This window comes from Mastacembelus armatus, chromosome 17 (genome assembly GCF_900324485.2).
Source record: "Mastacembelus armatus chromosome 17, fMasArm1.2, whole genome shotgun sequence".
Taxonomy (NCBI): domain Eukaryota; kingdom Metazoa; phylum Chordata; class Actinopteri; order Synbranchiformes; family Mastacembelidae; genus Mastacembelus; species Mastacembelus armatus.
Window position 1 is genome coordinate 10,304,314 of NC_046649.1, and position 18,293 is coordinate 10,322,606.

Below are 18,293 nucleotides of genomic sequence, written 5' to 3' on the forward strand. Positions count from 1 at the left end.
ATTGATGTGAAGATACAAAATGGAAGATTCTAACTCGGCTTCTTGATCTACCAATGGGCCTTTTGAAAGATATTTGCATATTCTTCTTTTAGGCAACTACTCAAACAGCTGAGTCATAGACTAAAAAAAAAAAAAGATAAATGTACTATTAATGTTTTCTTATCTTTGCGTTACTGCGTCCCTAAGTTTTTAAAATGTTATGTGTATGACAATGTTAATAAAAGAATCACAAGATAATGAATTCCTTTTGTTGTTTTGTTGTTGTTTTCTCAAATTACCTGAAAATGTGTAATTACACCTTAAGGACTGATTCCAAATAAACACCACAAAATGTTAAATAAATACACAGCGGATTCATATTTTAACTACCTTCTGAACATTATCTTCAGTCATGACATATGCTATTACCATGTGAAACTCACATTTATTATATATTTATTTATATTTTACATAAAGTAAAATTGCCACTGGTACAGAAAGTAAAATCTTACACAACAGTGCCAGTTGTTAAAGAGTTTGAATTAAACCCAGACAAAGCAGAGTCAATCAGCAGCTCTACTCTGGCAATAATCTATTCCGACAGCTGCAAATGTAAGACAGAAGTTGTAAACATTAAGGTCAAAACCAGAGTTAAGGTTCAGCAGCTGTAAGGCCAGTACTAGTGCTGTGTTGGTATGGACTGAACGTAATAATCTGAGCTTCAATCTAGAGGACAGGTCACACCCTGCCAGTGTTCATCCTCAGCTGTTCAGACAGATTTTTAAGACACGCTAACAAAGACCTTGATCGTAGATTTTAACCAAACGCTTGATGTGGAAAAGTTTTTGTCGAAGTTCTTTGCTCTGCCTCTTCTTTGCTTGATAGTCTGGCTTCTAAAGAAACATTAAGAAAGCAGATATTTAACCAGCAGTACCATCTGTAGTAATATTTCATATTTGTATGGTGACTGTATTACTCTATATTGATACCCTGTGTACTTTTGCTTATTTCTTTAATTAGCTTTAATTTAATTATTAAACTTTATTCTCTTTGGGTTTTGTTTGAACGTTTAATGTTTTGATTCTCTGTACGCGTGATTTTGTGCTCATGCCTTTAGATAAATGGATGGATGGATGGATGGATGGATGGATGGATGGATGGATGGATGGATGGATGGATAGATAGATAGATAGATAGATAGATAGATAGATAGATAGATAGATAGATAGATAGATACTTTATTCAATATATATTTTGTATATATATTTTTGATTCAATATATTTGGTTACCTCTTGGTATGAAATGTGATATATAAATAAATTTGCCTTGCCTAAATATGAAGCTACAGCTTATCTAGCTTAGCTTAGCATAAGTAATGGGAACATAAGGTAACAACCTGCAACTTTTAATTGACAAATGAACACATTTTATCCTGTTTGTGTAAAACACAAAGAAATTACAGGCGTTGACTTCACTCAGCCCAGAAATGTTCCCTTTAGACACAGCCATGATAACTGTTTAAAAGACCCCACTCATTCCACTCTTTATACTAAACTAAGCTGATGGTCTCCAGGCTAACTCTTGGCAAAAGGCATATCTCCCAAATTAATTAAAATGAATCACAAAAACAAATGAATGAAATGTCAAACTATCTATGTCATTTCACATTATTATACCGTAGCTGTACTTGCACTCACCTGTTTGAGATCTTTCAGTCGGTTATACTCCTCTGCCACACCCTGAGAATGGAAATACAAATTCACTTGATTTTTGTGATAAACATTAAGCAAATTCTGAATTTGTAGCACAGAAATACACGACTATGCCCATTTTTAAAAGACATAGATAATCACCGCAATAAATCTTCACTTCTTAATGTTCTGTGGCAGTCCAATACACTTCTATGACCTGGCCTTTTCAGTATAATTAAAAGGTGCAGCTATGACTATTTTTTCCTGGCAGACTGCCCTGAATTTTTCCACTCTTGTGGTGCTCCCTCCTGTTCTTCCCTACCTGGTACTTCATGGAGCCCTCATCCAACGTGTCCAGTTCTCGGCTCAGCTTGTGCATCTGGTCACTGATGTCGTCCATTTCAGCACAGAGACTTTTATAGTGGACGAGATCAGAGTCAAACTCCTTCTTGTACTGCCTGCGCTGCTCTTCTGAAATTATCTCTGGGTACAGCCTGGAGTTGGATATTAATATGTAGACATGAAATGATTATTAAATTAAAATGATAATTCAGGCAGTAGCTAGTACAGAGGGGAATGAGCTTTTTATCAGTGATCTTACTGGTATTAAATGAAAATCATTCAAACTGTTAGCTGGCTGGTCTTTAAGACTGTGCTGCTGATTTATTGTATTGCAACATTTTCTTTTGAAATACTAGGAACACTTGACAGGGTGCATTTTTTTCTACAAAGCCATGAGTCATTAAAAACAAAGCCAAACGTAAGGCAGCCTCACTGTCAGATTGGTGTTAAATGTAATACAAATAATTATTGTTCTACCAGCAGGGAACATGACTGATATTTAACATGTTTAAATTTTAGCATTTTCCCACCTAAAATTACATGGTTTATTCCATTTGAGGACATGAGGATAGTTGGTGTGGGTGAGGAGGATACAGAGGATAGGGTTAAACGGAGGCAGATGATTCGCTGTGGCGACCCCTGAAGGGAGCAGCCGAAAGGAGAAGAAGAAGAAGATTCCATTTTTAAAAGCCAAGAAAAGCCTCTGAATAAGCAAACATATAATATCATCTTGGAAACTAATTTAGGACTTTTATTCAATTTTTAAAATGGCTTATGCCATTTTAATTTATGGTTCAGTGCTTTAAGTTGCATTTCTTGTTTTGTACAGAGGTCATGTAAAACATTTTGAATTGCACACGTATGAAATGTGCTACAAAACAAAACTTGCCCTGTGTGGATACGTTGTGAACACACACAGATTGCTGTACTACTGGCGTCACTGGATAGGCCCACCTGTAAAGGTAATCTCTGTGGTCCCCGTCCAGCTCATTGCCAGTGTCTCCGGTGGTGTAGCCAGTTTCATACTGAGACTCCAACATCTCCTGAACAACAGGCTGTGGCTCTTCAGCCTTTCTCTGTGTCCTCGCCACATAAAGAGGAGGGCGTTTCTGGATGCTGTCCGTCTCATCTGAGGAACTGTTTGGGTACAGAGGCTCAGCAGCACCACGATAACTGAAAGAAAAAGATATTTGGTTGTGTTCCTGTGCATACGTGCTCAGAGCTCTACAGTCAAATTCATACTGTAAATGTTGACTTATTGAAATGTCTGATGGCTCAGGTAACATGCTATTATTTCAATTATTTCAATTAGTAAAGTAACTTTTCTCCTACAAGGTGGTTTACAGGTCATTTTTTGTAACATATTTTTCTTATTTGTCCTGACCATAATGTGTGTTTTTAGTGGTGACTGGCACTCACCTGTTGCTTTTATAATTTCTCTCACTGTGGATGCTGACGGTTCCATTGTGATAGGAGACCACACTGTTCTCCACCCTGAGGTTAGGGGCTGCCCTTTCTGATACAACAGTCGGCGCCTGCTGGGTGCTGCGCACTTCTCCAACGTGGTTCACCTAAGTCAGTATCAGGAGAGAAGAATCAGAGTGCCTTGGTTTAATGCCAGGGTTTGTGTCTTCTGGATGATAATGATGCAGAATTATGTTTCTCAGTGTTAAATCTTTAAATGTTCCACCACAGCACAGATAATTTCATTCTGTTTGTACTGAGATTAACAAGACAGAAGATCACAACCACTAACAACCAAAAAATACAAGATTTGTGACATGTTATGTGTTTCAGTGTTATGAAACATAATGCCAGATTTGGCACCATGGTATATACAAGTCCAAATCAAGAATCAATCAAATTCATTTTTTATGTTGGAAAGAAAGAACATTTCAGCTATTTAAATCTGTCACATACTATAAGCAGCAAAGTGCACAACTGGAGAGTTCTCTACACTGTGAGCACACTGTGGTAAAAAAACTGCTTGGCTGAGAGAGGTTGCATCACCTCCAGACATCTATGCATGTTAAGACAAAATGTTCACTTCCTCAACACCCTCATCTTAATCATAACCATGACTTACCAAAACCACATGTCTCACCCTGACTGTAATCTTTCACTAAACTTTCACCAAGTCAGCACAATAAAATTTAATGATTTGCATGATAGGGACCAGCATCTGGTCCCCACGAGGAAGGCTGAGTCCCCACAGTCTCATCTGTTTCTTGACTGAGAATCTGTGCTGGTACAGAGGCTCAGTGCCATGATGATTACTGCTGTCAGTAGAGAAACTATGGAAAGACAAAGATATTTGTTGCATGTGCTTTGTGCATACGTGCTGAGTTCTCTAGGGCTACATTCACACATGTTGACTTTTTAGGAGTTTGAGTTGAAAAATGTTTGATGACTTTGGTAACATACTGTTAACCACAGCTATCAAAGCCAATGAATTGAAAGGAAACACACAAAAGCAGTTTTATGAATTGTGGGAATTGCGACACGAGTTACCAGTGAAGAATTGTGTGTGTGTGTGTGTGTCATAATGTAAACAGTGAGAAAGGTTGAGATAAGCGTGAAATCAGTGGAACAAACATTTCTACTGTTTCTCTCTGAACTATCAGGTTAACATGCAGCAGAGAACCAGGCTTCTTCTCAGAAAAAAAATATACTTAAACTTTTGACACCCATGGTACAACACTAATGACAGAGACGGTGGAAAAAATGTAAATACAGAATTCAAAAAAGTATGGTCAAAGGAAAACATCTTCAAATTGTACAGTATGCAAAACACTAAATCTACATATCCTTCCTGTCATACTGTATAATGCATCATTAATGACTTCTAGTCTTTGACCTAATTCTGGATCGGGGTGTAGTCATGCAGGATGATGCTCTAGTGAGCTGATACATGTGTCTGGAAAAAGCAGCCTGTGAAACAGATCTCACGAATGTGGAATCACAGAAAGCTCCCAGAAACTGCAGGGAATCTGACACACAGCAGCAGAAAGGTGCTGCAGCAGCCACAGCTGTGTGAAATTCAAGTGTTATAAGTTCTCGTGCCGTTTAATCCAGTCAGTATTTGTGAAATTTACACTTTCAGTGAAAGCTAAAACTTAGAGAGCTGTGACAAGGAGCTAATTGTTGTTGTATATATTGTTTATATCAGCATGCTGGGATATTTTTCTTCCTCCAATTACAACAGCTTTCCAGTTGTGTTTAATGAACATGTAGCACATAGGAAAATGTATTCTTTGTCAGGAGTCAGGTCTGCAGCAGTGTGTCGCAGCCCCTTTGCAGACTGAATCATTTAGCGCCACCACACTCTGTAGGGATTCACACAGCAACATAGAGGCAACTCAACCCTTTTTATACATTATACATGCCACATACATTATATATGACTCCCTGCAAGGCAGTCAGTATCCCAGAGATACAAGAGTGCCCTAGAATAGGGTCTGCATCCAGATGAAGTGACTTGGTACATGTTTTGCAGTGATAGGCAGTATGTAGGCCAAGGCCTCAAAACTCATGTCCACACCAAGGCCAGAAACTGCTGAGGCCGTGAGTCCACAGTCAAAGTTAGACATTTTGTCCATCCATATTCACTGCCAGAATAACAGCTAATACCGCCTTTGTTTCTGAACATTAATTAACATATGTGGTGTAAACAAATGACCAAAGCTGTCAGTTTTCTATTCTTTCATTATTCATGTGGCTGCACGATGTTACTCATCAGAAAAATATTAACATAAGATTTCTGTAGGCCACATCATGACCACTGGAAAAAAATGAGCTGCCATATTGCTGCAAACCCCTAGCCATACACAGACCTTAATCTGGACCCTCTGGTTGTAGTGTAGTCTAACCATCGCCCCCTGGTGTCAGGTTGCAGGTCATAAACCAAACCCCACCCTCTACATGTTACTGGATGGGACATGAGCCAAACTAAACATTCACTTCTTTCAAAGGTGAGGTCTGTCGTCTTAGGTAGATATAATGACTTTGCTAATTTATTATTATTATATATACATCATTAAGTTATAAAAACAGATGTATTTTGAATGACTGACAGCTTTGATCGGTGGTCTGACATGACACCTTGCAGAATCTGTTTCCAAAATGTGTCACAAAATCAAGATGGCAGCACAGGTCTTTGCACTATTTTGGGTTCACTTTTGCATAGTGACAGGAAGTGGTGCCCATTGTTATTTACAGTTTATGGGTTGCTCACTGAGAATGAGTTTCCTAAATACCACACGATTTTAAATAAACAGTACTGTATTGGACTTATGTAGGGTCTAAAAATGTGAGGGTGAGAATTCAGATATTAATTTGTGAATTATATAGAGAAAAGTGTTCAAAGCTTCATCTAAGAGTCTACAGCCATGTTATACTTAGACACAGTGAGCTAAACGTTATCAGCATGCTAACACGGTCACAGTTAATGTGCTGATATTTATCAATTGTATCATCTTCACAAGCTTTTAAAGTCTGTTTTAAAACTGTAATTTAAGACATAATGAGTCATTTACCTTGTACTGGTTTCAAATGAATCAGTTAACATTAAACAAAAATGTGTGATCATGACTGTCCACGTGAAATGGAAACGCGTGTGTGTGTTTGTGTGTGTGTGAAGAGACTATCTGTTTAAACAATATAAAAAAATATGAATCTTTGGCCTATGGAACTGAAACCTGGATCTTGACCACGAGGTGAACTGCTGTAAAAGAGTCTCCTTGCCTTTTCCCTTTGATGTTGCTTGTCAGTCGTTTTTATGGTTTCCGTGCAGCTGCTTATCACTAGTCTGGTTAATGAGTAGCCAGAGTAAAACCTGGGTGTGCTGAAGATAAACACTGACAGTGTTTGTGTCTAGGGCAGCACGTGTGTTTGTGAAACCTAATGGTCACTAGCAGAACATTAGAGTCATAATGTGTTTATTTTGACGTCAAACTTACTGGAACAAGCCAAGCTTTAGATTCTTCATTTGGCAGAAGAGAATGTAAAAATATACATAAACCCTCATTTGTTGACTCGCAAATAGTATAAACCTTTCACCAACCAGCTACCAGGCAAAATGTTCATCAGTAAAGTTAACTGACCCTGTCCTTACTCTCTCACTCCTTAGATTCAACAGCTGCTGACATTCCCATTCGTCCTCTATTAAAATGCCACATCAAGAAACAGTAAAAGACAGAGTCTTTACTAACCCAGTCCTGCACGTCTTGCCCCTCTGATGGTCTAACAAGTGGCTCGTCCCAGTAGATGTTAGCTTTACCGTGACGCCAAATCTTGCTCCGGGTCTTGTAGGCGTAGTAAGCAGCCAGGGAGAGGGCCAAGACCACCATCAAACCCAACACTAACGCCACCGCCTGAGTAAAAAGAGTGAATTGCAGAATGAAAAGAAAAATAATACATGAGAATAAAACAAAACAATCATTCTACAAACCTCTTCAGGATCCATGTAGCAGTAGTGTTGCAGGTATTGATTGTACATGGGGAAACCCCCTGGAAAACCGGCCCCCACACTGCCGCTGAGGCTGGGGCTGCCCTGGATGTTCTGACACATCATCAGCATGGGGTTGTACAGCATGCTCTGTGAGCTCTGAGACATCGGGTTCACCCCGATCACAAAGATGATGTCAATGATGCCCTAAAATTCAGAAGAGAGATAGGCTCAATCACAGTTTTGAGTACTTTTACATAATGTTGCTGCAATACATAAAACAGTCTGCCTTTCTTCCTGAGGCAGGTATAATGTCTGAAGTCAAATGAAAAAACATACCAAGTCTCTATTGTGCAGATTATCTTCTTTGAAAACATGTTGGGATAGACATTAGAGTGAAAAATCAAGTCTCAATGGGATATTAGTCATAGACAGGACAGAAGTATGATTTGAGAGAATTGGCAGTAAACCTGCATTGTTGACCTAGTCATGACCGGTTGGTTTGGACTACAAATGCAGCATGAGGACACCACTGAAGATGTTTTCTACACTGCAGCAATATTCTGGGACAGGCATAGGACAACTTCAAGCAGCTCCAATCAATATTTTATATTAACAATGGAGGTTAGCACTATTGCCTCACAGCAAGTAGGTTCCTGGTTTGAAACCCATCAGGGGCCTTTCTGTGTGGAGTTTGCATGTTCTCCCTGTGCTTGTGTGGGTTTTCTCCAGGTACTCTGGTTTCCTCCCACAGTCCAAAAACATGTATGTCAGGTTGATTGGTGACTCTAAATTGTCCATAGGAGTGAGTGTGAGTGTGTGAGGTGTTAGTCTCTATGTGGCCCTGTGATGGACAGGTGACCTGTCCAGGGTGTACCCCTGCCTTTCACCCAAAGAGAGCTGGGATAGGCTCCAGCAGATCCCTGTGACCCTGGTTTTGATGGATGGATGCATCACTAAATGCATATGAAATAGGTCGCTAGTTGTGATGAACCCACACAATAATATCACGTCTACAGATCTCAGCTTTATAGAGCACTGTAGTATCTTTGAGCTCATTATTTTGGTTACATACAACCGTTACAGTTTTAACCTGTTTTGAGTGAAAAGCTGTTAACTGTCCAGCACCTGTCCAGTACAAAGCTATGTTACACAGTTACATGGTGGAGAATATAGCTGCTAAAGAGTATAATATATAGAGAATATTGGACTTACATACATCAGATGACTAGAAATTTCAAATAAATTGTAATGCTACTTTGAGTTTGCTGGATGTGTAAAGGATTAGGTTAATGTTGTGTTCACAAGCCAAAACAATCAATCTTGCAAAGTGAAGTCTATCATGGAGGAGACAGAGCAGGATGCAGTGCACTTACAAGGTTTTTTGTCTAAGGAGTAAGACTCACATGAGCTGACTGATGACACTGTATTATCTGAATGATGGCTTTATAGTTATTACTCTACGTGACTGATCCACTTGTTTTGTTGGGTGAGGCAGATTCACCTGAAGGACAGCTAAGATGATATCACAGATGAACACGCTGAGGTAAAACCTGCAGCCCCTCATGACCCGGGACCGTGAGAAACTCCCCACCAAGAACCCCAGTGAAATCAGGAAGTTGATGGCTGCCATGGAGATCATAGCTGACTTGGCTGAGTATGGCGTCATGTAGGAGCTGCCGTAGCCGTAGCTGCCTCCATAATATCCTGACCCAGTCCCTGCGACACCCCCTGTAGCCCCGACACCGTAACCTCCATAGCCGTAGCCATTCATGTCCCACACCAAAGTTGAAGCCACACAAACGAAGATGAGGAAACACATGAGCACCGTGGCTCCCTGGAAGGTTTTGACAAAACCAGGAGGAGAAAACCAGCGGTAGAAGTGTTGAGGTTTCTCCTCCATGTAGTAGGACTCTGGAGGGGGGTTGTAGGTGTAGGGGACATGCTGACTGTGGGGGGAGTGGACGCTCCTCGGGGGATAGAAGCTGGGGGAGGTGGTGCTGTAAGGTGGGCTGTACACAGGAGGGCTATCGTAGTACTGAGGCTCATACATGGTGGACTTTATGGCAAATTCCCCTGGAGGAGGGTAGAAAAATAAGGTGAAATAATTACATAGTAAAAGCAACGTCCTTGTCACATGCTGTAGTATCACCATGTCATTTAATATGCCATGATTAGTAAATTCACATATATATTGAAAATATTAACACAGAATTGAAAACAACTTTACTCTTTCAGCACTTCGGTCAATTTGCTGTAACTTAATTTTAGCTTTAAGCTTTCTTTCCCACACAACATCCACCTGTCTGCCCTTTGTTCATCTCAGCCCAGCCCTGAACCCTCTCTCCAGTATCACTGACCCACACTTCATCACTCCAGAGGAACTCAGCCCAACAGGCTTCAATAATTCAGACAGACAGCAGATAAGAGGTGAGCCGGGGCAGCCATGCGTGGTGTTTACTGCAGAGAACCACAGACGTGCTCCCTCCCTGTGCTGCGTCTACTGTATGTCACCTGGGTGCACCCGCTGAGTGTCAGCCCACAGAGAGGGAGAGAGGGGACGCTACAGAATGAGCCCAGTCAGGCATTACAGAGCTGTTTGGGTTTTTGATCATATTGCATTGTTTTTGAAATATGCTCTCAAAGAGTAAGAAACAACAAAAATTTTAACTAGCCACCTATTTGTTTGGTAACACTGTACAATACACTGTACAATAAGGCTGCCAATCATAAGTAAAGGTTAACTAGTGCATCAGTTATTGCAGGATGTATCATAAATTTCTGTTACTATGGCTCTCTGTTATTAGTATGTGGTTAATCAATAATAAAGGAATGTTAAATTACACTTAATTTATACATTTACTGTTATGGCAAGCTATGTATTCATTCTCCACGAACTTGTAAAATTACACCAGTAAAGGTTTTGGTGCTGCCTTCTCTTCACACAACTTCAGTCTACAGAAACACACACTATTTCAATGAGAACAAACTCTGTTCTGTTTAACTTAGAGAGGCTGGTCTAATGCATGGGCCTGAAATGAACCCTTGTGTAACTGCAATGAAGCTATTTGGTGTCTTATTACTAAATGCATGAAATAAACGTGAATTAACATTCTTTAACCAATGATCCACTTAGTACAAACTAATTAGAGAAAGCCATAATGAACTGATATTATAATAATAAATATCTCCCCCCTTTTTAATATGACTTTCTTCTCATTATTCTTACTTCAGTGTCTGAACTGGACACATTCATTTGTCCTGTTACACCAGAAAAAAAAAAGAAAAAGATAAATTCCCCTTCAGTCTAAATATTTGGCTTCTGTCCACTTTCCATTAGCAATATAAGATCTGACCGCTTCATTTGGAAATGGTCATCAAACGAATTGCAAGTCATTTATAAATGCTTTTAAAGTCCATTATTAAAGCACTAGAGTCTCTGCTTTAACAGGTCAGAACAGATATAAAAGTAAGTTATTCTGCATGCATAGACTAAATGATTAGTTTGGCTATAGAGCAGGTTGTGCTGTACAACTTACCGAGGCAGACTCTATAAAACGGTCCTTGGCTCAGCTGCCGTCACATCGCGACTGTCCTGTCTAACAACACGGCCGCTTCATGCCTCGTCCTCGGTCGTAAATTTCGTCAAAAACCGTAAATGAAACCTGCGCTGCTGCCTGACTCACCGTGGGCCCTGCAGAGCGGCTCTGTCTCAGCTCAGCTGCTGCACGTTCTAGGCTGCAGGCTGCAGATGCGTGCACATGAAAGGTTATAGGTCGAATAATGAATGTGTTTATTATGTGCAGTCCAAATGACGCACTGTGCCTCACAGTGTAACAGTGTAACAAAATACATATGGTAAACACAAAGAAAATAATCCAATTAACATGAACTACAGTGGTTTCACCAGGAATCCCACAATTCAGCTGAACTAAAAAACTAAAATAAACTAACTAAAAATAGAAACACCAATGTGTATGTATGTGTATATATATATTTAAAAAAAGACACATTCAAATGAATTCTGCCTTTATATGTTTCAAGCTTTGACAAATTTAATACAGAAAGTAGGGAGAAGCTGCAGCTGTAGGGGCTAGCATAGGGCGCACACAGCTGCAGGCTCCTACAGCAGGTCAGAGAAAGAGGCAAAACCTCTGTCAAAATTAAAATCACTTGGCATGAAATTCCTGTGGAGTTTGAATCAAAACAGTCTTTTAAACTTGCTATAAGTATCACAGCACACCTGGCCTTCACCTGCACTGGGCAGGTTGTACTGCCAGAACAGGTGACCAAGAACTATTAATTAAAATAGGCAACAGAAACTAAATATTCCTAAATTAAAGATTGCACCGAAATATACAGCAGTTGCAGCTATTTTTGGTTATGTTACATCTATTTGTGCTCAATATGTATATTTTTTTAGTTATTTTGCATCTTTCTCTGTGGGTGTTTTGTCTCTTACTACTTCAAACAGAGACTCTGGCCCTAGAGGCCTCCTAACCCTTGACCCTTGGGGTCCTGGGCCCACTTAGTACTGCATCCATGTCCTGAAGAAAATGCCATAAGTAACCTGCATGTGTTTGGAGGAAGCTGGAGTTCCCAGAGAAAACCCACACAGAAAGGCCCCTGGTTGAAGCTGCTCAAAGCCATGACCTTTTTTTTTTCGTTAACCGCTGCATCACATTCTTCCAAAAACCACATGCATTCTTCTAAAACTAACATTAGTTGTGGGAGGGACTTGAGAAGGAACTGAAGCTCCATTTTAAGTTCTGTTGTCTCCTCAAAGGGTGTATTGGGTCTCTAACAACATATTTTGGATATGGTACATTGGATGCTGCTCCCAAATACACACTCACGCTAACACTCAAACCCAAACACTGATTAAAACATGTCCTACCTGCTGTAGCCAAATTGATTTGGGGTGTTTTGTAGTAAACAATGTATCAGGCTAGTAAGTCAAGGTTTTGTAGTGTTTGTTTACTGAGTGAGGTTTTAATTAACAGTTTTCAATACTCAATTCTCACTTCAGTCTGCACCCACATTTTTTATCCACCTGACTTTTGAAGAAAGGCATTTCGCTTCAGTGCTTACAAAAGAAATTACAAAGCTAAAGAACTGAAAAATAGTATAGTTTACCAAATGCTAATTTAATAGCAAGGTGGCAAAACAAGTAAAACACAGCTGCTTAAGTCTGTAATCCAAAAACAAATTGGATACAAAGCAAAGGGAAGAGGTGATATTAACACACAGCACAGATGTTCAAGAAAAATGTTTTTGTCAGATATTTTTGGCCAGAAACTGATTTTTAATCATATCCTGAACCAACCAGTTGTTAGTTTATTAAAAATAACAAGAAAATAATAAGAAAAAGTAAAATGACATAATGAAAATCGTACAAAACCAGTGTGCCATGTATCCCTTATAATGCTGTAGCTCAGCTCAGAGGTTCAGATTGTCGTCTAAGTCAGGCTTCATGTTACCACTAACTGTATGTGGACATCAGTACAAAAATATCTAACCATCCATTTTGTCTTGAATGAAAACGTATCTTTCTCATTCAAAATACTGACTGAAAAGACGTGTGGTAAAAGGTTTGTTTTTTCTGCTCATCTGCGCTTCATGTTCGGCCATTTCCCATGGATTCCTGATCAAAAGTACGGATTCTGTTTTTGATGTGGCTTAATTTGGCTTTCAGATAGTCATAGCGTTCCTTTTTCTCTAGGAAAGCAGGATCCTGTGAAACACAAACACAAAATAATGTATTGATTAATGCGAGCAACCTCTGTTACCTAAATAAGCCTTTCTGTTTTCTCTCCTCCTATGTCTCGCCTGATTCATTCTGTAATGGAGCTGCGTTAAATGAGAATTTCCAGAGTTACCCACGTTTCACGATAGAAACAGTATTGTTTTGCACCAGTGGATAGTTTTATTAAAAAAAGGCAATTATTACCTGGGTGTTTACACAACAGTAGCATTTCTAATACATCTCTAGTTGGATATTAGAATGGCTGAATAATTTCTCAGTTGCACAGATGGAAAAAATAAAGAGACTTGTGCCCTCACTTTTTAGCATACTATTTCACTTACACTCTTTTTCTGCTGATACTTCTCCAAAATGCTTTGAATCCTCCGCTGATCCTAAAGAAAAAACATGAGAATGATATCAAAAAGATGCAGACAGAATATGACATAAAACATAAAATCAGCAGCAAAACTGCATCATCCAGAAACAGAAATCAACAGAATCAGAGAACATTTGTTAATCTGGAGGCTAAATAACCTTCTTGACGTCTAATTCATGTACTGAAGCAGGTTACAGAAAGAGTTTGTATGGTTTATAGAAATAAAGTTAACCTTTTGTCTTCTTCCCTCTCTGAGGAGTTGTGCCATCATGGGGTCCAACTCTCTGAACTTATTGAGGGTGGCACTGATGTCTCTGTGAAGGTCCTTGTATTCCTGATACTGGTCATTGAAAACAGCTTTGTACTTTTCCCGTTCTTCCACACAACTGATCTCTGGATACTTTCTACAGAGAAAGATGGCATAACAGAAAAAAACCCCATATTCTCAGGCTAACTGTGTTTCTCTAAACTGTCATTTTGACAACTGTAAACACAGAAATACTTTGGTCATTTTTATGCTACTCAACATGGATAATTTAAATATTCACTCACTTGATGTAGTCTGCAATGATGTGTTCTTTAGGAGTGTATTCAGACACTTTGCCTTTCTTCACACTGGCTGGCTTCTTAGGGACCACAGGGACAAGTGAACGTGGATCCGAGTTGTTTTTACTCTGAGACTGATCCTTTTCATCTCTGAATGATATACGTTTTGTTTTTCTCTGTGTTAGTGGGATGGACTGATGAACCTCCTCCTTGGGCTACAGGTAAAAAACAACAACAACAAAAAAAAAAAACATAAAACAGGATTTAATATTCATAAGATGTGAACCAACAATTGAAATCTAATGACTGCGCACCACAATGTGTGTAGGTCTGTGTCAACATCACTGGAAGCTCTCTAAAAGTCCTTGGGGCAAAATTTAGATTAAGCTAAGTGTAAGCACAGCCAGAGGAAAGAAAATACCCCATTTGACAAGCTAAACCTCTGTATCTGCATTCCTTCGCCTGAGAGATTAAATTATGTTCACCCTTTCATTTTTGACATCAAATATATTAGCTGACCATGCTGTTTCTCACCCGTAGGTGGTGGCTGTGACGCCCGATAACATGGACTGCGTTTGCAAACAGTAATAAGCTTGAGAGCGGTTGAAGGGAACAATCAGCAGTACTTGGACCGATGGAGATGGCTACACTTTAAAATACTGTATTGAACGTGTACAGGAAATTAGTCTTTCTTAATGAAATTGTGTCTTGCCAGTGGCCACTGCCCACAGACTTGTTGGCTGCTGGTTTGTAGCTGTGCCAGTGTATCTAGGGTTGGCAATGTTTCTTGCCCTGTCAGTCAGTCCACCACTGGTCCAGACTGATATCTTAACAACATGCAAAACTACAATGGTAAATGTAGCAAACACTGCCCGTTAAACAATGCATGTTAGCAATCACTGCCATTGTGATGACGTCGCTAAGCATACTGATGTTAGCGTTTACCTCAAATCACCACACCATGGTAATAATTTGAATCATTTAATGTCCATTCATGTGTTTATAATGCTTTGTCTGCTTGAGAATATTTGCTGTTCCCCCTTGGACAAATGTTGAAATAAATTTAAAAAGTATCACGTGTGGTAGAAGAACAACAATGTCTGCTTTACCTTTTACAGGCACATTTATACAAAAAGTTGAGAAAATAAAATTTACAGTTTTGCAATGAATCCTGGCTGGTTTAGAGAACCTGTCTCACCCCTAAAGTCAAGCAGCACACACAGGAAAGAGGCACAAAAGATAAGGAATGAAACATTAATATTAATGGTAACTTAGAGCAAAACCTGCAACAGTGAACCTTTCACTTTTCTACAGGCCTTGTGTAGTACATTTAACCATACTTATGTACTGTATTCAGGAGGATACCTAACATTATATATATATAGCATTAAAATATATTTCCTTTGAAGGAAATATTTAGAGGTAATGAGCTTGTCTTTCATCTAAAGTTTCCGTGTTTGTTTATGAACTCTACCTTGTTCTCACAGTGCTCCCTCTCCCTACGTGCTGCTTCATGCCTCCACATCTTCAGACAAACCAGGAAGCTTCCCAGATACATTGCCATGTTGATGAAGATGAAAGCTGTTCCTGCCATCTGGCCCCCATCAACCCGACACAGATTGGCCATGATGGGGTTAACACCTATTGTCATGTAGCAGAGCCCCCCGCGGTTCAAGTCGTTCAGGTATACAATCCCCGTTGACATGTAGAGCAGGAACAGTGCCATGTTAATGAAGGCCTCTGTCAGAGGCCACCAGGGGGAGTCAAGTAGTATGGTGCGATAATACATAGTTATTCCCATAACCAAGAGACACAGGGAAACGATCCAGGATATTCCAGCTACTGCTAGAATGAAAGGAGTCATAGGGCCTTGGTAGCTGTAACCAGACAAGCCAAGCCCATTGTTGTATACACCATTGTAGAGTCCGTAGGTGTTGGACCACTCATTGTCTTTCTGGATGTAGGCGATGACACAGGCAAAGACCATGCCCCCAAACAGGAGCTCAAGTCCAGCTAGAAGTCTGAGCAGGCCTGGCCAGGACTTCAGGTAAGAGTACTTCTGGGTATAGACCTGCAGCTTCTCAGCGTAGTACTCTGCAGGGTGGATAACGGTGAGCAGAGATTCCTCTTGTGGGCGTTGATGAAAGAGCTCAGCAGTGGGGCTGTCTCTTAACAAAGGCTTATGGGAGTTCTGGCTGGAGTTGCCCAATGATTCGTTCCAATTCTTGTGCTCAAACAGGGGGCTTACAGGAGGGCTCACCCTGGTCCCATTAGGAAGAATCTGAATCCTAGTGGTGCTGGATTCAGAGTTATTAGAACTGTCACTTTGTCTTGTCCATTTTTGGATGATGCCGCCCCATGACTGGGGGATGAGGGATTTCAGCCTGTCCTTCATATTCCCTTTTAGGTCATTATGCTTCCTTTCTGCATAAGGTCGTGTGCTCGATGTGTGGACTGTGGAGTTTTCATCATCATCCGTGATATCATCAGGTACGGGTGTGTGAGTAACCCACACAGGAGCTGGTGGATCACTCTTGCTAGAGGAGGACTCGACCACACTGTCTGGCACTTGTCCCTCAAATTTCTTGCTCCAGCTCTTCATGCTGTGGGCTGATTTTGGTAATTTATTGAGAAAGAAATAATCACAGAATCATCATGAGGCACAGCAGAGAAAAACTGTGCCAGAAAAACGTATTACTTTTGTGTAGTAAGTATGCAAGTGTACATTATTATATGCTTTGAAATCTATAATTAACACTCATGAACTTCAGTAGCTTAGGTTATGTTTTTAACAAGACTCCAGTGTTTCTCATCTGACTAAAATTAATATATCATATTTATGAACTTTTACTTCTGTAAACCTCTTAGTTGTATTAACAAAAGGGCTGACATATATGTTTTTATATATGTTAATCCCTGATTTTACATTAACAATCTCAAAGGACCATACCACTGTGCTGTACACATCAGGTGCTCTTCGCAGTTTCACTGACCTCCTAACAATAAAGTCTGTAATTTTAGGTTGATCTTCAGTGTCCTCTTTCTACCATGTCAGGCAGTTAGTGTTCAATTTTCAATTTTTAAATGATATAAAATTCAGTTAAATGATAATTTTTTGGTCACCAGAGACAGAGACAATATTTGCATTTATTTCTAATCGTGTTTGTGTTCACCTTAATAACAGGAGTCTAATGTTGATTTAGCCTAATTTTGGCATTCATTAACTACTGACGGTTCTGTCTGCTGTTTGGTGCTGTAGAGGTAACACTTGGTGACTTGGTTTTAGTGACAACAGTTGCTTCTATACTGGGAAACCAAGCTGAAGAGAGCAGTGAGAATGAACTAAAACATTAAATTTGTGACCCGAAAAACCAAGTGAGCTAAAAGGAGCTAAAATGTTCCATAGAGCTGAGATGAACTGAGGAGCCAGGTGACGCTCTATGGGTTTGTCTCTATGAACAACCTGCCCACTGTTGAAATAAAACTACTATTACATCTGCACAATCAACCACAATAAAATAAACACAAAAGTCCCTTTCTTGTATGTAGGTGTTACATTATTATAATCATTAATATTGTTATTGCTATTGAAATGAAGCTTGATTAGATTTTTCCAAACATTTCTGACTTTGATGTTGCAGAATAAAGATTAAAAAACGACCAGCTTTGTTTGCTGAAGCACAGTGTGTGATGTGCAGCTCAGCACCCAAAACAATAAAAAAAAAAAAAACTGGAATGATCCTTTAACCACATGTTGTGGTACAACAGCAGAAATGTGCCAGGCTGTCTATGGCAGAACAGCTAAGAGAGGAGCCACAACATGACTACAGTGTCGCTCAGGCTCCACTAATAACAGAGCAGTTTAAGCTGAGCTGTGACTCACAGCAAGTGGCTGCGTAAGCTCTTAATACACAGCAACAGTCATGAAACTGTCAGAACACATTAAAGCGGAAAAACATTAACAACACGGAGCATATTTGTTTTGAAGACAATAAAAAAAAGAGCAATTCTTTTACCTGTTACCCGAAGTTGTCTCTTACATCAGGCAGGTGTTAGTTTCTCACAGGGGTTTGAGTGGGTGTTTTGAAGGGAACAGGAACTGACACCTACTGTACTGTAAAATGGCCGCAGCGTCCACCAGGCCCACTCAGCTCACCCTGTTCGGT

At 39.8% G+C, this 18,293-nt stretch overlaps 2 protein-coding genes across 2 annotated transcripts; both read right to left on the reverse strand.

The window, feature by feature from the left end:
* Nucleotides 1–448: 448 nt before the first annotated feature.
* On the reverse strand, nucleotides 449–9,512 carry LOC113134660 (occludin-like). Its single transcript, XM_026314125.1, has 8 exons — nucleotides 8,964–9,512; nucleotides 7,463–7,666; nucleotides 7,224–7,385; nucleotides 3,433–3,584; nucleotides 2,968–3,228; nucleotides 1,994–2,165; nucleotides 1,678–1,719; nucleotides 449–872 (listed from the first exon to the last, which is right to left on the reverse strand). Exons 1-8 carry the CDS (start codon nucleotides 9,510–9,512, stop codon nucleotides 771–773), a joined length of 1,644 nt encoding a protein of 547 aa, XP_026169910.1. The 3' UTR covers nucleotides 449–770.
* A 3,401-nt stretch (nucleotides 9,513–12,913) lies between these two features.
* LOC113134525 (MARVEL domain-containing protein 2-like) lies at nucleotides 12,914–18,293 on the reverse strand. The gene is made up of 6 exons (XM_026313940.1): nucleotides 18,144–18,293; nucleotides 15,602–16,737; nucleotides 14,134–14,342; nucleotides 13,814–13,985; nucleotides 13,547–13,597; nucleotides 12,914–13,193 (listed from the first exon to the last, which is right to left on the reverse strand). Exons 2-6 carry the CDS (start codon nucleotides 16,727–16,729, stop codon nucleotides 13,077–13,079), a joined length of 1,677 nt encoding a protein of 558 aa, XP_026169725.1. The 5' UTR covers nucleotides 16,730–16,737; nucleotides 18,144–18,293; the 3' UTR covers nucleotides 12,914–13,076.

What these genes read in the sequence shown, in the direction of transcription:
- LOC113134525 (XM_026313940.1), bottom strand. Translation starts at nt 16,729, where the DNA reads ATGAAGAGCTGGAGCAAGAAATTTGAGGGACAAGTGCCAGACAGTGTG. An exon ending in GGGAGCACTGTGAGAACAAG is followed by an intron (nt 14,343 to 15,601) that starts GTAGAGTTCATA and finishes TTTTACCTGTAG; the next exon opens with CCCAAGGAGGAGGTTCATCA. An exon ending in GAGAGGGAAGAAGACAAAAG is followed by an intron (nt 13,598 to 13,813) that starts GTTAACTTTATT and finishes TTTTTTCTTTAG; the next exon opens with GATCAGCGGAGGATTCAAAG.
- LOC113134660 (XM_026314125.1), bottom strand. Translation starts at nt 9,512, where the DNA reads ATGTATGAGCCTCAGTACTACGATAGCCCTCCTGTGTACAGCCCACCT. An exon ending in GGCAAGACGTGCAGGACTGG is followed by an intron (nt 3,585 to 7,223) that starts GTTAGTAAAGAC and finishes ATACTGACTTAG; the next exon opens with GTGAACCACGTTGGAGAAGT. An exon ending in GACTGAAAGATCTCAAACAG is followed by an intron (nt 873 to 1,677) that starts GTGAGTGCAAGT and finishes ATGTTTCTTTAG; the next exon opens with AAGCCAGACTATCAAGCAAA.